Source organism: Ammodytes marinus (genome assembly GCF_949987685.1).
Source record: "Ammodytes marinus genome assembly, chromosome: 5".
Classification (NCBI taxonomy): domain Eukaryota; kingdom Metazoa; phylum Chordata; class Actinopteri; order Uranoscopiformes; family Ammodytidae; genus Ammodytes; species Ammodytes marinus.
In genome coordinates this window covers 17,698,639-17,715,441 of record NC_137234.1, presented here as the reverse complement: position 1 = coordinate 17,715,441, position 16,803 = coordinate 17,698,639, and the positions used below count along the sequence as shown (strand labels likewise).

The following is a 16,803-nucleotide window of genomic DNA, read 5'->3' as shown; positions in this document are numbered from 1 at the left end:
AACGCAAACAAAAGTTGCTTTCTCATCAGGATGTCAAGACACCATACACTTTAACCTTCGAGAAGCTCACGGGATAATTTATAAGCTTTCAGCTAGCACGTAAATTGCCGTTTTCTTAAAGGATTTAATTTCAATGTGTTATACCATTGTGAGAATATATTATTTTTCTTGAAGAGAGCTCCATTAAAGATGGTCATATTGTGATAATTAGGAAACATTGCATCTGTCGTCACAGTGAGTGAACATTCAACACCATCTTGTCATTTAAAAAAAAAGATTTTACTAAAAAAACTTCAGTTTTTATAAAAATGTATGTGGTACAATATTGTCACCAAGTGTTACATTCAAATGTTACAATATTAAATTGTAGCCTATTACCTGAAATCAAGTCACCCACAATGCTAGTTGCAACTGTCTCCAAAACTGTCAGTGGATTTCTCAAAATAATCTGTTGAAAAGGAATTAATTACACTGGGTCCATTTGTACATAAATACATCAATATTTATTTTACATACACAGACAGACAGTCAACACCACAACCTCACCCCATCATGTATGACATCTTCATTTTCAATTAGTGAGAAGAACACTTCTCCTCATTACAATAATTTCAACTAAGCAATTGAACAAATAGATTAGAAGATAGAGGCTTTATTTGGCCAGTCTGTGTTTACATCTATAAAGGGATGAGAGACACACCCTCAGCTTGGTGATCCTGACGGCTGGATTAGAAGCTACGCAGACTGAAGATCTTTCAAATAGGTCCTTGTCTTACCCTGAGTTCTTCTAACAGCCTTTCTGACATCAGTTTGAATCAGAATATTAACCAGGTAGTGTCCATCACGCACAACTGCGTCACAGCACTATGCTTCCAGTCGGACGGCTTTGTCGTACCAAGCTTTAAGGCCACCTTGTTCATGTGATTTATCTGAGCCTGGCTCCAGGTGCATTAAGGGTGTGTGTATATACTGCATGTGTATGTTCACACAGCTGGTATTCCAGCTACCAAAGCTCATAAATGGGGCGGTTGGTTATAGGGGTTCTTCAGTGGTAAGTCTCTTGAGGGTCCGATCTGTCCCCTCACTTTACCCCGTCTCTAGCTCCATACCAACGATTTCGAATGAGATGAGTTCAGCTGCATGTGTTCATAGTTCTCTCCATTTCCCTAAGAATCAAAAGGAAAAAACACATTCATTTTGCAGTGGTCTGAATAGCTTTTAGTGAGATAGTAAGATTGTATTCTTACTGAGAAAAGTGCAGTCACAGCAAGATTTTTACCTTGGACGCTATGGCTTTGAGTTTGCCAAGTAGAGAAGGTTTTGTGTACACAACTTCGTCCTCCATGTCTCCCTCGTTCTCTCCCTCCATCATGGCACAGCTGTCAGCTCCTTGCATCTCACACTCCTTATTGGCAGACATCACCAAGCGGCAGTATTTGTGCTCCAACCTAGCAAGGAGACAAGTGATCAAAATCAACACTGCGGGGGAAAAAAATACAGAAGAAAAATAATGTTGTCCGTGTGAATGGCGATGTTAACTGTGTGAAAAGAGTTAATAAAAAAAGGTAGGAGGAATGTAAGAAAGCTATAGGTAAGGATGGCTTGAGAAGGGAAACAAATTATAAATTACTAAGGTAAACATAACGACAGAAAAAAAGAGGTGACAGGGATTAGGAGGAAAAAAGAAAAGATGGAAGACATAAATAAGTACGGTAGGACGGTGAGGAGGAAGGCAGGTAGAATGGAAGGAAGAAAATTGGGACGGGAAGGACAAAAGAGGCAGACTGAGGGGAAAGATAGAGAATAAGGAACCAAGAAAAGACATGGGGAGCGATGAAGTTGAGAAGGAATACAGGTAGTAAGGAGATGTGTAGGAATAGAAAAATGGAATTGTACCTTTTGTTCTTCTTCCAGAAGTAGCATGTGAGGGAGACGAGCAGCACGGCAGTGAAAGCTCCCAGGCCTGCACCGAACCGTACCCACAACTCCATGCTCTCACATGGCAACGTTCTCTTCTCGGGCAAAGTCACACCTCCTATACACAGCTTGGGCTCAGTCCACACAAACAGCAGGTCCTGAGGATGAACATACACACGTACACTGTAGCATTAGATAAGAATGTAACGGAGCCAGAACACACATGGATAATTGGATATAAAAACTGTCCACACACACAGTGTGTTGATTTTAATTGTTTTGGCTTTGCTCCGGTACATTGCATCTCAAGTGAAACAAAGGCCGTTAGAGTGCTGACTCTGTTATCCATATTCCGCTTTTTTATGCTTGGTGGAAATGGGGTATAAAACGGGTTATAATTCTCACACAGTCTGTGGGATGTTGGCATGGACAGCCTCAAATTTAAAGCTGAAAATCCGGCCCATTGTTTCATTACAAATCCAATGTGCTTTACTCAAGAGCCCCAAACAAATCTGGGTGTGCACACACACACACACACACACACACACACACACACACACACACACACACACACACACACACACACACACACACACACACACACACACACACACACACACACACACACACACACACACACACACACACACACACACACACACACACACACACACACACACACACACACACACACACACACACACACACACACACACACACACACACACACACACACACACACACACACACACACACCTGCTGTCCTCCTTTGCAGACTCCCTCTATCTGATGGTAGTCTCTCTGTGTGCATGTAGGACAAGCTCCCGAGCTCTCCCACAAGAAATGAAAGGTGCAGCCATCGCAAGTTCCCGCAGGGCACTGGCTGTAATGGCCAAGCACAAGCTGTCACTTCAGCACCACAACAGAAAAGGTTACATGTCATATTGGATGGGCAAAAAAAAGAGAGCTGCAGTACCTGGGGACCGCAAGATCTCCTTTAATGCCCTTCTCCGGATTACAGCGGAGTGTCACCACCGCACTCCGACCTGATTCACAAGATGAAGTCGCCTCCAGGGACCTTTACCAACAAAAACACAGAACGCAAGATAGAGCGTTACAGCACTGCATCTTGGTTCGAAGCGAATAGATACATGGAATAAAAAGGGCACCTGTAGTAGAAGTTGATATCAGGGACTTTTTTGGTGGAAGGCGGGTGCAACTCTGGTCTGGCCCTTATTCCTTCAAGTGTGTTTTCTACTGTCACCCCTGTAAATAAATAATAAACAAAGAAAGCTTGATTTACAATGTGTATGTGCAGTTAATGCGTGTCCTCCGTAGCATGAATTTTCAAATTAAAAGACCTGCCTTCTCTTGTCATTATATATATATTTTCTTGCATCTTTTAAAGCAATGACAGCAGCATTGAAAAATACCAAATGTGGCTCTCCTCGCTACCACAGTCTGCATCCAATGGTGTTAACCTACCAAGGAATGTGTCAGCCAGGTTAATGGACTGCGAGGAAAGTGCCGTGTGGAAGCCTCGTCCACTGGCCGGGATTATCGTCGACTGACAGATGAAGGTCTTGACGGCGTTCCCTCCTTCGCCTTTCTCTCTCTGGGAGTCGGTGATAGATAGGTCAGTAACGTTGTCTGTGCAGACTGCAAACTGACGCTAAAATGAGGGAGCACAAATAGGGATGGCATTATATTTGTACATGCGAAGATTTTAAAAAAGCGGCTGTATTTTGTGTGTGTGTGTGTTTCTATCTCTTCACACCTGTCCTCCACACAGGCTGATATTGAAATGGTGGAAGTATTTGGTTCCTTTGGAGGTAAAGCTCGGGCCGTTCATCAGCGATCCCACAGACCCAAAGAGGCTGAAGTCATAGGTCAGAGTGGCATTGCCTTCTGTGTGTGTGAAGTGACAGTCACTGTAACATAAACTGTGGTCCTGTAAAAAAAAACATACAAGTCAGGCTTTGGCTGTGTTATATATAAATAAAACATAATTAAAAGTCTGACAAAAAACTAAATGATAAGAAAAGCTTGATTCTTTCCCCAACACCAACAGACCTTGTCGCTCTTACTGGCTGGTCCACATGGTTTGCAGGCGTCTGGCCCTGGTGTGGCGTGAGAGACCAGGTATGTGTTATGTGGACACTCTGTGCACTGGCTGGTGAGCGCGTCTATGTAATGTCCGGGGGGGCACGGCACACACCCAGAGCTGGAGGGCTCGGTGCTGAGGGCACAGGCGCTGCACCCAGAGGACACCCCATCCATAGCATTGGTGACCGAGATGGAGTAGATTCGAGCCACGTCGTGCACATACCTACGCCCCTAAGAGAGAGAGAGACAAATGGGAACTACTACAGCAATTCAGGGGACTGCTAACAACCCAACCCTTTTCCAGAGACCCTTATTACACGGGTGAATCACAACATACAGTATTTGCTTTACACAAGATGTTGTTCAGCCCTTACTTGAATTGCCCCCATTCCAGCAAAACAGGTGATTTAAAAACGGTAAGTTAATGATTCAAGCTTCATCTCTAGCACTGCCAGTGATTTTGGAGGCATTGGGAGCGGATGCCAAACCCCAAAAAACATTGTATGTCCATTGCAAGGTGAGAAACAGTGATAAAAGTCTGTTTGATTTGTGGTTTAACACAAACACCACCTAAGGAATTATCTTTCCTATCCAACAGGAGGGAAATGTTTGTGGAATTACGAGAATAAATGCTTTCTCAGTTGTTATTTTGAATTTTCTGAATGAGGAGCGCTGGAAATCCGTCTGGAGGTTTTTCAGAACCTTCTTGTTTCTGGAAATTAGACAATGAATGTGTAGGTTCAACGACAGGATGATAGGCCACATTTCCTCATCTTTTAAAAGGACCAAGTGACCAAATACTGGGTCAGTCATCTGCCCTCCACAGCTTAGCGAAGAGGTTCATTGAGGATATGCAGTATGCACATTGAAGTGCAGTAAAAACTACAGGGATATGGGCTATTTAAAAGTATGGATTTGGTTGTAAGATTTTCATTGTAACATCTTACAGGGAAGCTATTCAGAGTTTGCATCATGTCTATGAATTTCAACAGTCAACAGTTCCTAAAAAGCCCAGGCTCTATTTGCTCAATAAGAGGACAAGACAATATATGCTTGTGTTTATTCTCCTTATATCCAGAGACTGGCAGAGAGCGGTCTGGCAGCTATTCTTCTTAAAACATGATGAAACACAGCTTGTTGGATGTGTCTTTATTTATGATCGAGAATGCTATTGTACGTACAATGGGAACTTGTAAGAAAGAAAGATGTTGACTTGCACTTACATCTGCAGGCTGGTTAGTCCTCTGGAAAGCCCATGTGTAGGAGACCGAGGCATTCTTTGTCATGACGTGTGTGTAGAACTGTCTTGGTTTGGTTCTCTCCCATGACTCCACCACCGTAGTACTCTTCCTGTTCACATCCTTTAAGAAAAAAATAACACGTTCACTTCATTCCCCACACCCATGACGTGTACGTATCTGCAAACGGTTGTCAGGAGCTTTTCTCACCATCATGAAGTAGAGCTCGCAGTCGGCCGAGCACGACGTTTCATATTCAAATGTGATGCGACCGTACTCAGCCGGAGAATGGCTTGACATAGATGTAGGAAGCCTGATGGCAGATGTAGAGAGGGTAGAGTGGATTTAGTCACTCACAATTAAAAGAAACAGACAGCTCAGACTGATAAGGTACTGAAAAAAACACATGGTTGTACATACTTGAAACCAGGGATGTGGATGTTTAGAATTAGGTAATCATTATCCGAGCTTCCTGCTCCACTCTGGATATGGTCACCTGCCACCTCCCAGCCTAAAAGACAAGGAAAATCTACATAACTCTACAATTTCAACAAATACATTAATTCAAGTAACAGCAGCTGGATCAACCCTGGTCAGTCTACATTAAAAGGAATGGTTCGACCTTTTTTGGAAACTTTCTTTTTGTTGTTGAATGTTAGATGAGAAGATCAATACCACCTTCACACGTGTGCTGTTTAATACAAGCCATAATCAGCAACCGGTGGGCTTAACTTAGCACAAAGAATGGTAACAGGTGGAAACAGGTACATGTCAGAAACCTAGAAGTGTAAAAACCAACACATTGTGGTTTTACCTGTCCCAAAAATAGCTACCTGGGCCAAACGTAGCTACTTCCTGGAGTTATATTAACGTGACGTTGCCAGGCAACTTGCTGACTCCAGATAATTAGTGAGCTCTATACGTGTTGATTGGCTGGGTTTGTTAACTCTAGACAGAGCCAGACAAGCTGTTTTTTTCTTGTTTCCAGTCTTTGTGCTAAGCTAAACTTTGCGTGTCTTGGCTTCAATTTCATACACACAATCCAGACTTGAGAGTGTTATTGATCTTCTCATCTTGCTTTCAGCAATCTTGACAGATTCCTTTAAGAGAGAAACACAAGAATGAGAGACAGCGAGCGAGCACTACTGGATATATCCTGCCCCCAAAACACCCACCATTCATACTGTCACATTTGGAGTTGCCCACATTGAAGCAGGAGGTCTTCATGTTTGCAGGAAGTATATTCCACCATTTGTACTCGTAACCCAAGGTGGGCTCGGTGCCTGCCAGACACTGCTTACACGCTGGGGAATAAACACAATGAAAAACATGATTAGGAAACCACACGAAGTGAAATGCCAGCGAGGAATAAAATATAAATCTCCGTACGTTTCTTCCCATCAGAATAGCTCCCTGGTGGGCAAGGTGAGCAGGTGGCCGTGTCATTGTTATAGAAACCAGGGTTACATGGGGGGCAGGGCTCTCGTTTCCCACTCGGAGGCAATGACTCGGCTCCAGTCACGCCCTCCAGGCAGATCTTAGGTTCAATCCACTTATGTATGACCTGAGTCTGAAATCAAACAAAGTTGGCGGGCCATGAAAAACAGAAACGGTGAATTATAACGAATAGGTCATCTCAGTGTGTGGCGTTTTTTCTCTCACCTTGCCTTCGGGGTCACATGCTGTGTGGATCTGGAAATAGTCCCTCTTGGAACACGGAGGTTTGGTCTTACACACAGCAGATCCCTCCGCTTGGAAAAGATCATTCATGATTAGTAAAAACAAAACTACATTGGTCTAAGGTGAAAGAAGCAACTATCATTTAAAAAGAGCAACTGCAGAATACCTTCAATAATTTACCCAGAATCCAACAATACTGTAGCACTTTAATAAATAATAACCTTTCAAAAACACTGTAAAGCATCACACCATGCGGAGTAGACTTGGAGCAAATCATCGAAAACACAAGAATCCAAATGAAATATATAACCATTCAGGTGAAATACAGAAGAGTCAAGATAACAGTGATGCAAGATGTGAATACAGATGAGAAATATCTGAGCAACAGAAAGAATAGTGTTGTTAAAGAAGACCGTTTTGGCATGACACAGACTGCATGCAGCAGTGAAGGGGGTCATACAATATGCATCATGACGTGTGCAGAATTGAATAAGTAATACGTCCTGAAAACACAAGTCACTTGTCAGTGACTTTACTAAACAGGAAATGCACTCACAGGGTCATATGATAGGGATTGTAACCCACCAATGTGACGATTTGACTTTACGATAAGCCAAATAGAGAAGAAGGAAAAATGCAATAAAATTGTCTTTTCATTAGGTTTTAAACTAGCCTGGCATTCCCAGACCTGCCACTAGGTGCTGGCAAATTAAATTTGCTGCGCGTGTTGGTCTGGACACGCTCCGTTGAAGCTTATCAAGAAAGCCAGAAATCTGGCGGGCGCGCCAGAGCCCCTTAAGGTGCGAACACACTAGGCACTTTACACGCGTACAGACGCGTATGAAATCCGCCCCTTTTCCATAGGGAACCATTGGTTTACGCGCGTACATGGCGCGTAAATGCGTCACTCGCGCTAAAGCAACATTTTCACTCGCGCTAAAGCAACATCTTTAAGGTGCGAACACACTAGGCATTTTACACGCGTACAGACGCGTATGAAACCCGCCCCTTTTCCATAGAGAACCATTGGTTTACGCGCGTACATGGCGCGTAAATGCGTCACTCGCGCTAAAGCAACATTTTCACTCGCGCTAAAGCAACATTTTTACGCGCGTAGCTTTACGTGCGTATATATTACGCGCGTATAGCTACGCGAGGAGTTCAAAAAATTGAACTTTTGTTGCTCCTACGCGAGACGATTAGCCGCGTTGGCCAATCAGCGTTGAGCTTGACCCTACGTCACATACATTGGCAGGGTCGGAGAACAGTGTACTGTACACAGAGGCTGATGCGAGACACCGAGGAGTAAATGTATTGCGGCGGCCGGTGCTGTATGAAGCCGCTCGGGGTTATACGTGGGGAAAGTAAACCAGGAGAATGGACTTCCTGGTTAATTCAGTGAATATGTGTAGCTGTGCTTTAGCCGATAAACAAAGTTAGCGCCGTATAGCATTAGTTAACTCACCCTGTTGTGTGCGGGCGGCTAGCGCCTCATATTATGAACCCAAACATGACGACTGTCCGCGGGACTTTCACGACAAGTACACGAAGCACCGGTGTTGATCTACGCCAGCCACGGTCCCCTGTCATGGTCCCCTGTCACAGCCAGGTAGGGTAATTTTGGCTACTTGCCTTTATGTTGTGCCGCCGTGCACCGATGCTGCTGTAACTGTGTTTGTTATGTAGCTGCCGTGAATATGCAATGCTGTTTTAATGCTAGGCTATTTGTGCTGTTCAGTTTGTCTTTTGGCACAGTTGTTGGCCGTATTGTTGTTGTTTTTGTGTGGCCATGCACGCTGTTGTGTCGGGTCGGTTCTGATCGCAGCCATAGTTGATAAGGGAAATACAATATCGGGAGGGAGACTCGTCACATTACGCGCGTATAACCTTTTTTGACACAAAATGATCAAGCAACATTTTAGCTGCGTTACGCACGTAAATCTTACACGTGTAAAATGCCTAGTGTGTTCGCACCTTTACGCGCGTATATATTACGCGCGTATAGCTACGCGAGGAGTTCAAAAAATTGAACTTTTGTTGCTCCTACGCGAGGCGATTAGCCGCGTTGGCCAATCACAGCGTTGAGCTTGACCCGACGTCACATACATTGGCAGGGTCGGAGAACAGTGTACTGTACACAGAGGCTGATGAGAGACACCGAGGAGAAAAATGTATTGCGGGCGGCCGGTGCTGTATGAAGCCGCTCGGGGTTAGAACACGTGGGGAAAGTAAACCAGGAGAATGGACTTCCTGGTTAATTCAGTGAAATGTGCGGCTGTGCTTTAGCCGATAAACAAAGTTAGCGCCGTATAGCATTAGTTAACTCACCCTGTTGTGTGCGGACGGCTAGCGCCTCATATTATGAACCCAAACATGACGACTGTCCGCGGGACTTTCACGACAAGTAGAGCGAAGCACCGGTGTTGATCTACGCCAGCCACGGTCCCCTGTCACAGCCAGGTAGGGTAATTTTGGCTACTTGCCTTTATGTTGTGCCGCCGTGCACCGATGCTGCTGTAACTGTGTTTGTTATGTAGCTGCCGTGAATATGCAATGCTGTTTTAATGCTAGGCTATTTGTGCTGTTCAGTTTGTCTTTTGGCACAGTTGTTGGCCGTGTTGTTGTTGTTTTTGTGCGGACATGCACGCTGTTGTGTCGGGTCTGATCAGCCATGGTTGATAAGGGAAATACAATATCGGGAGGGAGACTAGGCACCTTACGCGCGTATAACCATTTTTGACACAAAATGATCAAGCAACATTTTAGCTGCGTTACGCACGTAAATCTTACGCGTGTAAAATGCCTAGTGTGTTCGCACCTTTATATGGTACTCTGGGGAGGACGTAACCGGATGACGACAGTGACGTGCATGCGACGTCGAAGCCGTGATAGTAAACATCAGAGATGGCTGCGGATATGTTGTGTGAGTTTGAGACTGCTTTGGCCTCGACCCTTAACGATTTGGAAGACGGCACTCAAATCTTTCATTAGCAAGTAAGTGGAATGTTCTGTTTTGACTACCGACAACGGCAAACGTTTAATTTAACAGTTTAACAGCTGTTCGCTAAACGAAAGGGGCTTACGTCGCCTTGTGCATCGCTCTGATTGGTTGTAGTGCTATCCAACTGCGTGCAGTGGCATTTGAAATGCACGAGTAGGAGCCGCCCCTTGAGTTGGAAATTACTATTGATCGTCGCCAGACCCTCTATCGTTCAAGATATCAGGGTCTGGATTTCCAGGCTAGTTTTAAACCTCATGAGAGCAGGAAAAATATCAAAAATGGGGGAATACTGTAACGTCAGTAAGCCAGATGTATGTTATTATAACTTGGAACATCTACGACCTTCTATTGATTTTAAACAGCTGCCCTTGCCTCTCAAATAGGAGCTATTAAACATGGATCAGGAAGCCTGTCAATTTAATGCTCAAAAATGGCACATTAGAAAACAAATTTGTAAAATTTGTAAAATGCAAGTATAATATAGTAGCGTAGCGTTGTAAAAAGAACTAGAGCATACTCTCTCGCTACATAATTTGTCAAAAATCTGTTTCTCCCTTGCCGATCAAGTTTGAATATTAATAGATGAATAAATAAAAAACAAACAAAATGCAAAAAAAAAAATAGAATTAAAAAAACAGACACACTTTCTACATGCTCGAAAAGGGGTAGGAGGAAGTAAAAAAAACTTAAGCTGCACTGACTGAACACAGCACTGCGTAATTGTTATGTTGTTCCAAAGATTAAAGATTGAATATGTGTAAACCTTTCCTGTGTGTCTCAGTGTGTTCACACCTGCATAATGAGTGGTAGTGTTACAGGGCGTGCAGGAGCTGGCACCGTGGCCAGAGTAGGTGTTCCAAGGACAGGGGACACATGTGGAGGAGCCCGGGGCATGGCTGAACATCCCCGGCTTACAGCGGAAACACTCCGAGGTGTAGGCCACTCCTGGTCGAAGGAAATGACAGACGAAGAAATAAAAAGAAAAGTAAATATAAAATGTGTGCATTGCGTTGTCATTGATTACAGTGAGAAGGGGGTGGGGAAACAGAAGGAAATGTGTCACTGACCTTCTATTTGAACATTTTTCAGCAAAATAGGCTTCACCCCTTTGGTCCCCATCAGGACCCCACCTGTCCTCCAGTACAGGATGTTAGTGCCCGATTTCAGGTTCACCTACAATACAAATGATTCCATTTATAATCAGTGCAGCTGTGGCATTAACACGGCCCGTGAAGCACTTTGCAGAAAAACAACCCTGAATTAAGGAGATAAGCTAAAATGCTACACCCGAGCCTTCTCTGCATATAAATTAGAAAAATAGCCTACAGCTGAAAATAAGTCAGTCAGTGGTACTGCCTTTAATGCATGGTAGAGCAATCTCATACGACATAATTAATATAACCAACTTCAAAGAATGTAATTAATATTTTCAAGGTGCATATGTTATCAAACTTAATCACAGTGTTCTCTGTCTGTGTATAAAGCATCTCAATAAAACTGACATTAAGCTATGCTGGCATTAAGTATGCTTCCTATGCAGACCCATCTGATAAACGTCATTAAAATGAATCTTACATTATACAATAGAAGATCAACATATGCTATTAACACTGCTCCCAACAATACAGCTAATTGCCATTTTTAACCCACGTTGCAGGGACTGAAATTGTATTCTCACAGACACTCATTTGACAGAGTGAAAGGAAAAATACTGGAAGCAACAATAAGTCTCTCTGTCTCTCTCTCTGTACTATTAGACTTCCTGCTTGTTTCCACCCATGTCTTGCTGCTCATTCTGAATTGAAAACACTTATTTGGAATACCGAGGCCAGTTGCCAAACATCTGTCATCCGTGGCTATTGTTCCTCTCACGGCATGAAACACTTACTGTATGGGTTGCCCAATCGCCATGATTGGTGAGCTTGAGCCACTTTGTATCAGCAGACGGATCCATCTCCTGACACTGGTCATTCTGGATCTAAGCACACACAAATTACAACTGTCAAACAGCTTTCAGTTTACTTTTTCACAACTACAATATTTTATTAAACACATGCACTGGTATAAGTTACAACATATGTAGATTAGTTACAAGGAACGTTTTGTTTTTGTTGATTCTAGCAGGACCTTTGAAAAAAAACGGTAGTGTTTTTACGACCCTCGTTTTATAATTGCAAGCACTTTGAACTGCATTTCTTGTATGAACGGTGCTCTACAAATCAAGTTCATAATTATTATTATTATTAAGTGATTACCTTAAAATACTAAATTTTATTTTATAATGGAAAACAAAACTGTCCTCAGTTTACTATAGATCTGTCCAGCACACCTGCCTCCCATTAAGCACTAATTAAAATACTCATTATTAGAATTTTCATAGCAGCAAAATCACGATGCAGCTGATAACCTTGAGACAAGTCAGTAAGCATGCTCAATACTATGGCCCTGGAACTGGTACACATACATGGAATGCAGCCCTAAACAACCGTATTGGTTTTCCTGCTATGAAAAAGTATTTAGCCGACTAACAGTCGTCGTGTGAGAAAAATGTTGGCTCACAACAGACAATAGAAAAGCTGTTGTTTTCACTGAGGAAGCTCAGGTATTTTTACAAAGTAACTCCCCAAACATGTTTTTGAGTGTTCTTATTTAGCCTCAGATATATAGCATCAATTGTGTGACACATACCGGTATATAGGCTAGTATATTGTCTGATTCGTGCACTTAATTGTAATGATGACGATTAGGAGCATGTTCTGATAAGACGTAGTATTTTTCCATATTAGCAATAATGTTAGCATTGTGCTCATTACATTTTGAGGCTTTCATGGTGAATGATTTGCTTGAGATTTGACAAAAGAAAACACTGCCGTACACAAACACAACATCTTCAGACTCACAAAGAATTCAACCACAAGATTGTTGTCTGGATACTGGTACTCAAAGCTGACAGAGCCCTGTTTCTTCAGATGGACAGCATAGATGAGAGAGACCGTGCATTCATCCCTGTTGGACTCAATGTAGTTTCCCTGAGGCACCCAGGAAGAACTACAAGGGGAGAGAAAAACATACAAAATGTACATTGACGCTTGCAATTCAACCTTCAAATTTTTTTTTTCTTGTGTCTTACTCCCGTATACCTATTGCACGTGAGCCTGTCATCTCCGCGGGGGCCATTTTCCTGGGAGGTTGCCAGGCTACTGAATCCAGCAGGCATGGAATCCCATTGGTCGAAACGGACGCCGCTGCCGAGGGAGTAGCTTCCTGACGCACACTGGATACAATCCTGAGCCGACATCTCCAGGAACTCACCAGCCTTACACGAGAAGGCTGGAGGACACAGAGAGAGGGAGGAAGGGATTGAAGGAAGAAGTAAACTAGATGCCTGCAACTTTATCTATTCACATTCTGTTGTAAAAATTAAAACATACAACATATAAAATCACATGGAGGGGGACGATACTGAATACTGCTGCATTCAGTATCATGTAGCCCAAGTTGTCAGGGACCCTAATCCTTATATCCTGGTAGACACTTTGTCTGGATCTGTCTCTCTACACTTTTCTCCCCCACTGAGCCGTCGCACTTTCTGCACCTGTCAATGCTTGAAGGTGTCTGCTTTTTCCTCATACCTGATATGGTCAAATGCTATTGTGATGCCTCTTTATGCTTCAAAGCAACCACTGCAAAACCCTAGTGTTGATGTACAGACTATTAGAGGACAGTGTGTGTGTGTGTGTGTGTGTGTGTGTGTGTGTGTGTGTGTGTGTGTGTGTGTGTGTGTGTGTGTGTGTGTGTGTGTGTGTGTGTGTGTGTGTGTGTGTGTGTGTGTGTGTGTGTGTGTGTGTGTGTGTGTGTGTGTGTGTGTGTGTGTGTGTGTGTGTGTGTGTGTGTGTGTGTGTGTGTGTGCACAACAGGAAGTGCTTGTAGATGTGACTTGATTTAAGGATAGCTTGCTGAGTAATTTCCATGGTGACTATAAGTCGATTAACCGGGCCTCTTGCGTTGCGATATGGTTCAATGGACTGCATCATCATATCAGATAACCAATGTACAATAGCAATGAGGAAACAGGTGCACATTATTCTTCCATAGAATTTTGTAAAAAAAAAAAAAGCTGAACAGGAAGAAGGAAACAAAAAAGTATAAAAATCAGTTCAAAAAGGGGTTTAACCTCCAAAGAGTTCCTGATGATCTATCATTATAAAGAGAATAGTCTCCGTTGTTTGTCATTCATGTTTTTGAAAACACTACCTGGCCACAGAAAGGCGACTGCACAATACTCTTACTCAGAAATGTGACCAGTGATAATCTCATATCAGCCTTTAGTAAAGTGGTGTTGCAACATAGCAGCGCAAACATGTTTCTAGGGATTTTTCTAAAAGAGAAAAAGGAAAACTGGTATGGCCACCTTGTAGAACACTGGTTTACCTTTAAACACTATTCCAATCAGTCTTCCTGGTTCCATGGTAAAAAGGCACTTTTTACCACAATGGCCATGTCTGTTTCCACCCCCATTATGACCTTTTACTTGGCATATCTGGCAAAACATTAGTACTGACAACAACACTCTAATATTTTCCTCCACTGACCCTTGACCAAATGTGTCTCCACACAGAAAAAACGCCAACTCTGTGAAACATATTGTCTTTTAATTCTAACAGTTTACTTACTGAAAAAAACCTCTATCCTGATAGATTTCCTCTTGGTCACAGATGTTGGTGTTTCAACACCATCATCTGTGAACATGAGGATATCCGGCACTGCACCTCATATCAAACGCTAACAATTACTGCTGTTACAACATGGCCCGTAAATGTGGCTTGTGAAGTACGTCAGCAGAGAGCAAGTATGTGACCATGTTTTGCTCTGAGGTTAGTTGGAGGATATCCAAAGTGGCTCAGTCGGGTTGAAGTGGTGGGAATTCCAGGATACTGATAAGACGGTGAGATATACACATCAACTATCACTCTCTAACGCACTGACACACACACAGACACACACACACACACACACACACACACAGACTTACTGCACTCTTTGCCGCGTACTGGGTCTGGTAGTACAGTGCAGGAGCCGGGGTTCTGCGGTATGGCAACTCTCCACCGTGATCCTGTGCTGTCACACTCTGTGTACTCGTAGTAGTAGTCCGTCTTCAAATCAAACACACACATAAAGCATATGCATGAGAAAGCAGTGGCCACCAAAGGCTCGGACCCAAACAATGAGCAAATTTAGGCCAGGGACAAGTCATTAAACATCACACCACAAAAAGACTCCACCCAAGTCAGACCCCTGAGTCAGTTCATATTGCAAAACAGAGCAGACTAAATGGAAGGCGCTAATGCATGAGCAACAACACAGAAATTCACTTCCATATCCAGCTGCTCTGGCGTACAAAACGTGCCTGACCGCCTGTTACGGGGTTATCTCTCCAAGCCACAACCACTCCTCTGCCCTGGATACACCACATACCATCTCCATGGCGATTGGAACAGTGGCAATGGCAACAGAGGGCTGCTGGTGAAACAGGCCTTTTACCAGCTGCCTTTTGTTTTTGTACATTCATAGAGGAATACATATTGTAGTTTTAAAGCCATTAGCTTGGTGTTCTGGCCTCCACAGAGCTCCTCCACAGCGTTCATTCCACAGAGGAGGGTGGCCTATGTTGTCTGACAGTTTACATAATGTTTACATGAGGTCTGCTGTCTGTGGGTCTCACTCAAGTCACAAATATCACCAGTCACTCAAAGGACGAGGGGAAAAGAGACAGAATGCAGCATAATTGTAGTTCAAACTGAGCTGCTGAGATTCAAGACAAGTACAACTGTACTAAGGCAATAACTGTACTCTGAAGTCTGTGCACTAAACCCCTCATTATATTTTTGTCATGGCACACTGTCATTAGGCCTACTCATCATCAAGCACCACAATTCAGGATGCATTTTAATGAGATTTAAAACCAAGACATTGCACCGATTTAAAACATTGTCATCTCAGCAAAGAGCCAAAGCCAGCACAATCATTTAGCACCATATAGGCTAAGTCTATAACTTCTGGGTAGCTCCAGTAATCTGCTTGCCGGTGTGTGAAAACACAGATTGAGCCAATAATTTAAGAGGAATGCCTGCTCCTCTATCTTTGGGACTGTGTGACTGTGCTGCCAGTCTGGACTGAGGACGTGTTGAGCTGAGCCAGAGCATGGGGGGGAAGGAAAGGCCAGTCCATGCAGGAAACTGATAACAGTGCCTGCTAGGACATCAGCACTGAGTAGTGAAGTTCAACATATCCCAGACCTCATAAGAAATACATGCTCCACCGAGTCAAACTTAAATAAAGTGCGTTTTGGTTTTAACCATCATGCTGCGAATGGGGGGCAATTTAAACATCATAAATCTACCCGGAAATATGTCATCATTCTGTAGCCTAATCGTACTTGATGTGGTATCACTGGATTAACCAACTGGCTGTCAGCGTGCGCAGCCATGGCAGCCCAATCAGTCAGTGCGTGTGTCTAATTGCCATCCCTGCTGGAAGGCTCTAGCAATAGAAGTTTAAATGGTTAGAACGTTTCTTGGGTCGAGCGTATCATCTCTCACCTCACTACACTGCCGCTGTCCTTTGGCCCCGTCCATCAGCTGGAGAGCGCATAGGATGAGAGCGCAACTGGCGACGACACAAGCCATGGAGCGCATTGTGGATCATCGAGTGGACAATAAAACCAACAAAAACCTCGATCTTGAACAAGAGATAATTGTTCCATAAACACGAGGAAGATGAATGTTTTATCTGATGCAAATCGGCACCTGCTTGCTGTCGCCTCTTGTCGGCAGATTGTAGCCCTCACCACCTGCGATTATC

General features: G+C 43.5%; 1 protein-coding gene across 1 annotated transcript; it reads right to left on the bottom strand.

Moving 5' to 3' along the window:
• Window positions 1-706: 706 nt before the first annotated feature.
• elapor2a (endosome-lysosome associated apoptosis and autophagy regulator family member 2a) lies at window positions 707-16,738 on the bottom strand. Its single transcript, XM_080028564.1, has 22 exons — window positions 16,542-16,738; window positions 14,975-15,095; window positions 13,083-13,272; window positions 12,843-12,990; window positions 11,831-11,920; window positions 11,010-11,115; window positions 10,735-10,887; window positions 6,924-7,012; window positions 6,651-6,831; window positions 6,437-6,565; window positions 5,682-5,772; window positions 5,472-5,574; window positions 5,247-5,384; window positions 3,991-4,254; window positions 3,695-3,868; window positions 3,403-3,589; window positions 3,087-3,183; window positions 2,894-2,995; window positions 2,674-2,800; window positions 1,897-2,075; window positions 1,280-1,448; window positions 707-1,166 (listed from the first exon to the last, which is right to left on the bottom strand). Exons 1-22 carry the CDS (start codon window positions 16,635-16,637, stop codon window positions 1,098-1,100), a joined length of 3,003 nt encoding a protein of 1,000 aa, XP_079884690.1. The 5' UTR covers window positions 16,638-16,738; the 3' UTR covers window positions 707-1,097.
• Window positions 16,739-16,803: the final 65 nt, after the last annotated feature.

Bases quoted from the DNA above. Each gene is read 5' to 3' on its own strand.
- elapor2a (XM_080028564.1), bottom strand. From the start codon at position 16,637: ATGCGCTCCATGGCTTGTGTCGTCGCCAGTTGCGCTCTCATCCTATGC. The intron at 6,566-6,650 runs GTACGGAGATTT...TTTATTCCCCAG, and splicing joins CTATTCTGATGGGAAGAAAC to CGTGTAAGCAGTGTCTGGCA. The intron at 5,773-6,436 runs GTGGGTGTTTTG...CTTGTCTTTTAG, and splicing joins CAAATGTGACAGTATGAATG to GCTGGGAGGTGGCAGGTGAC.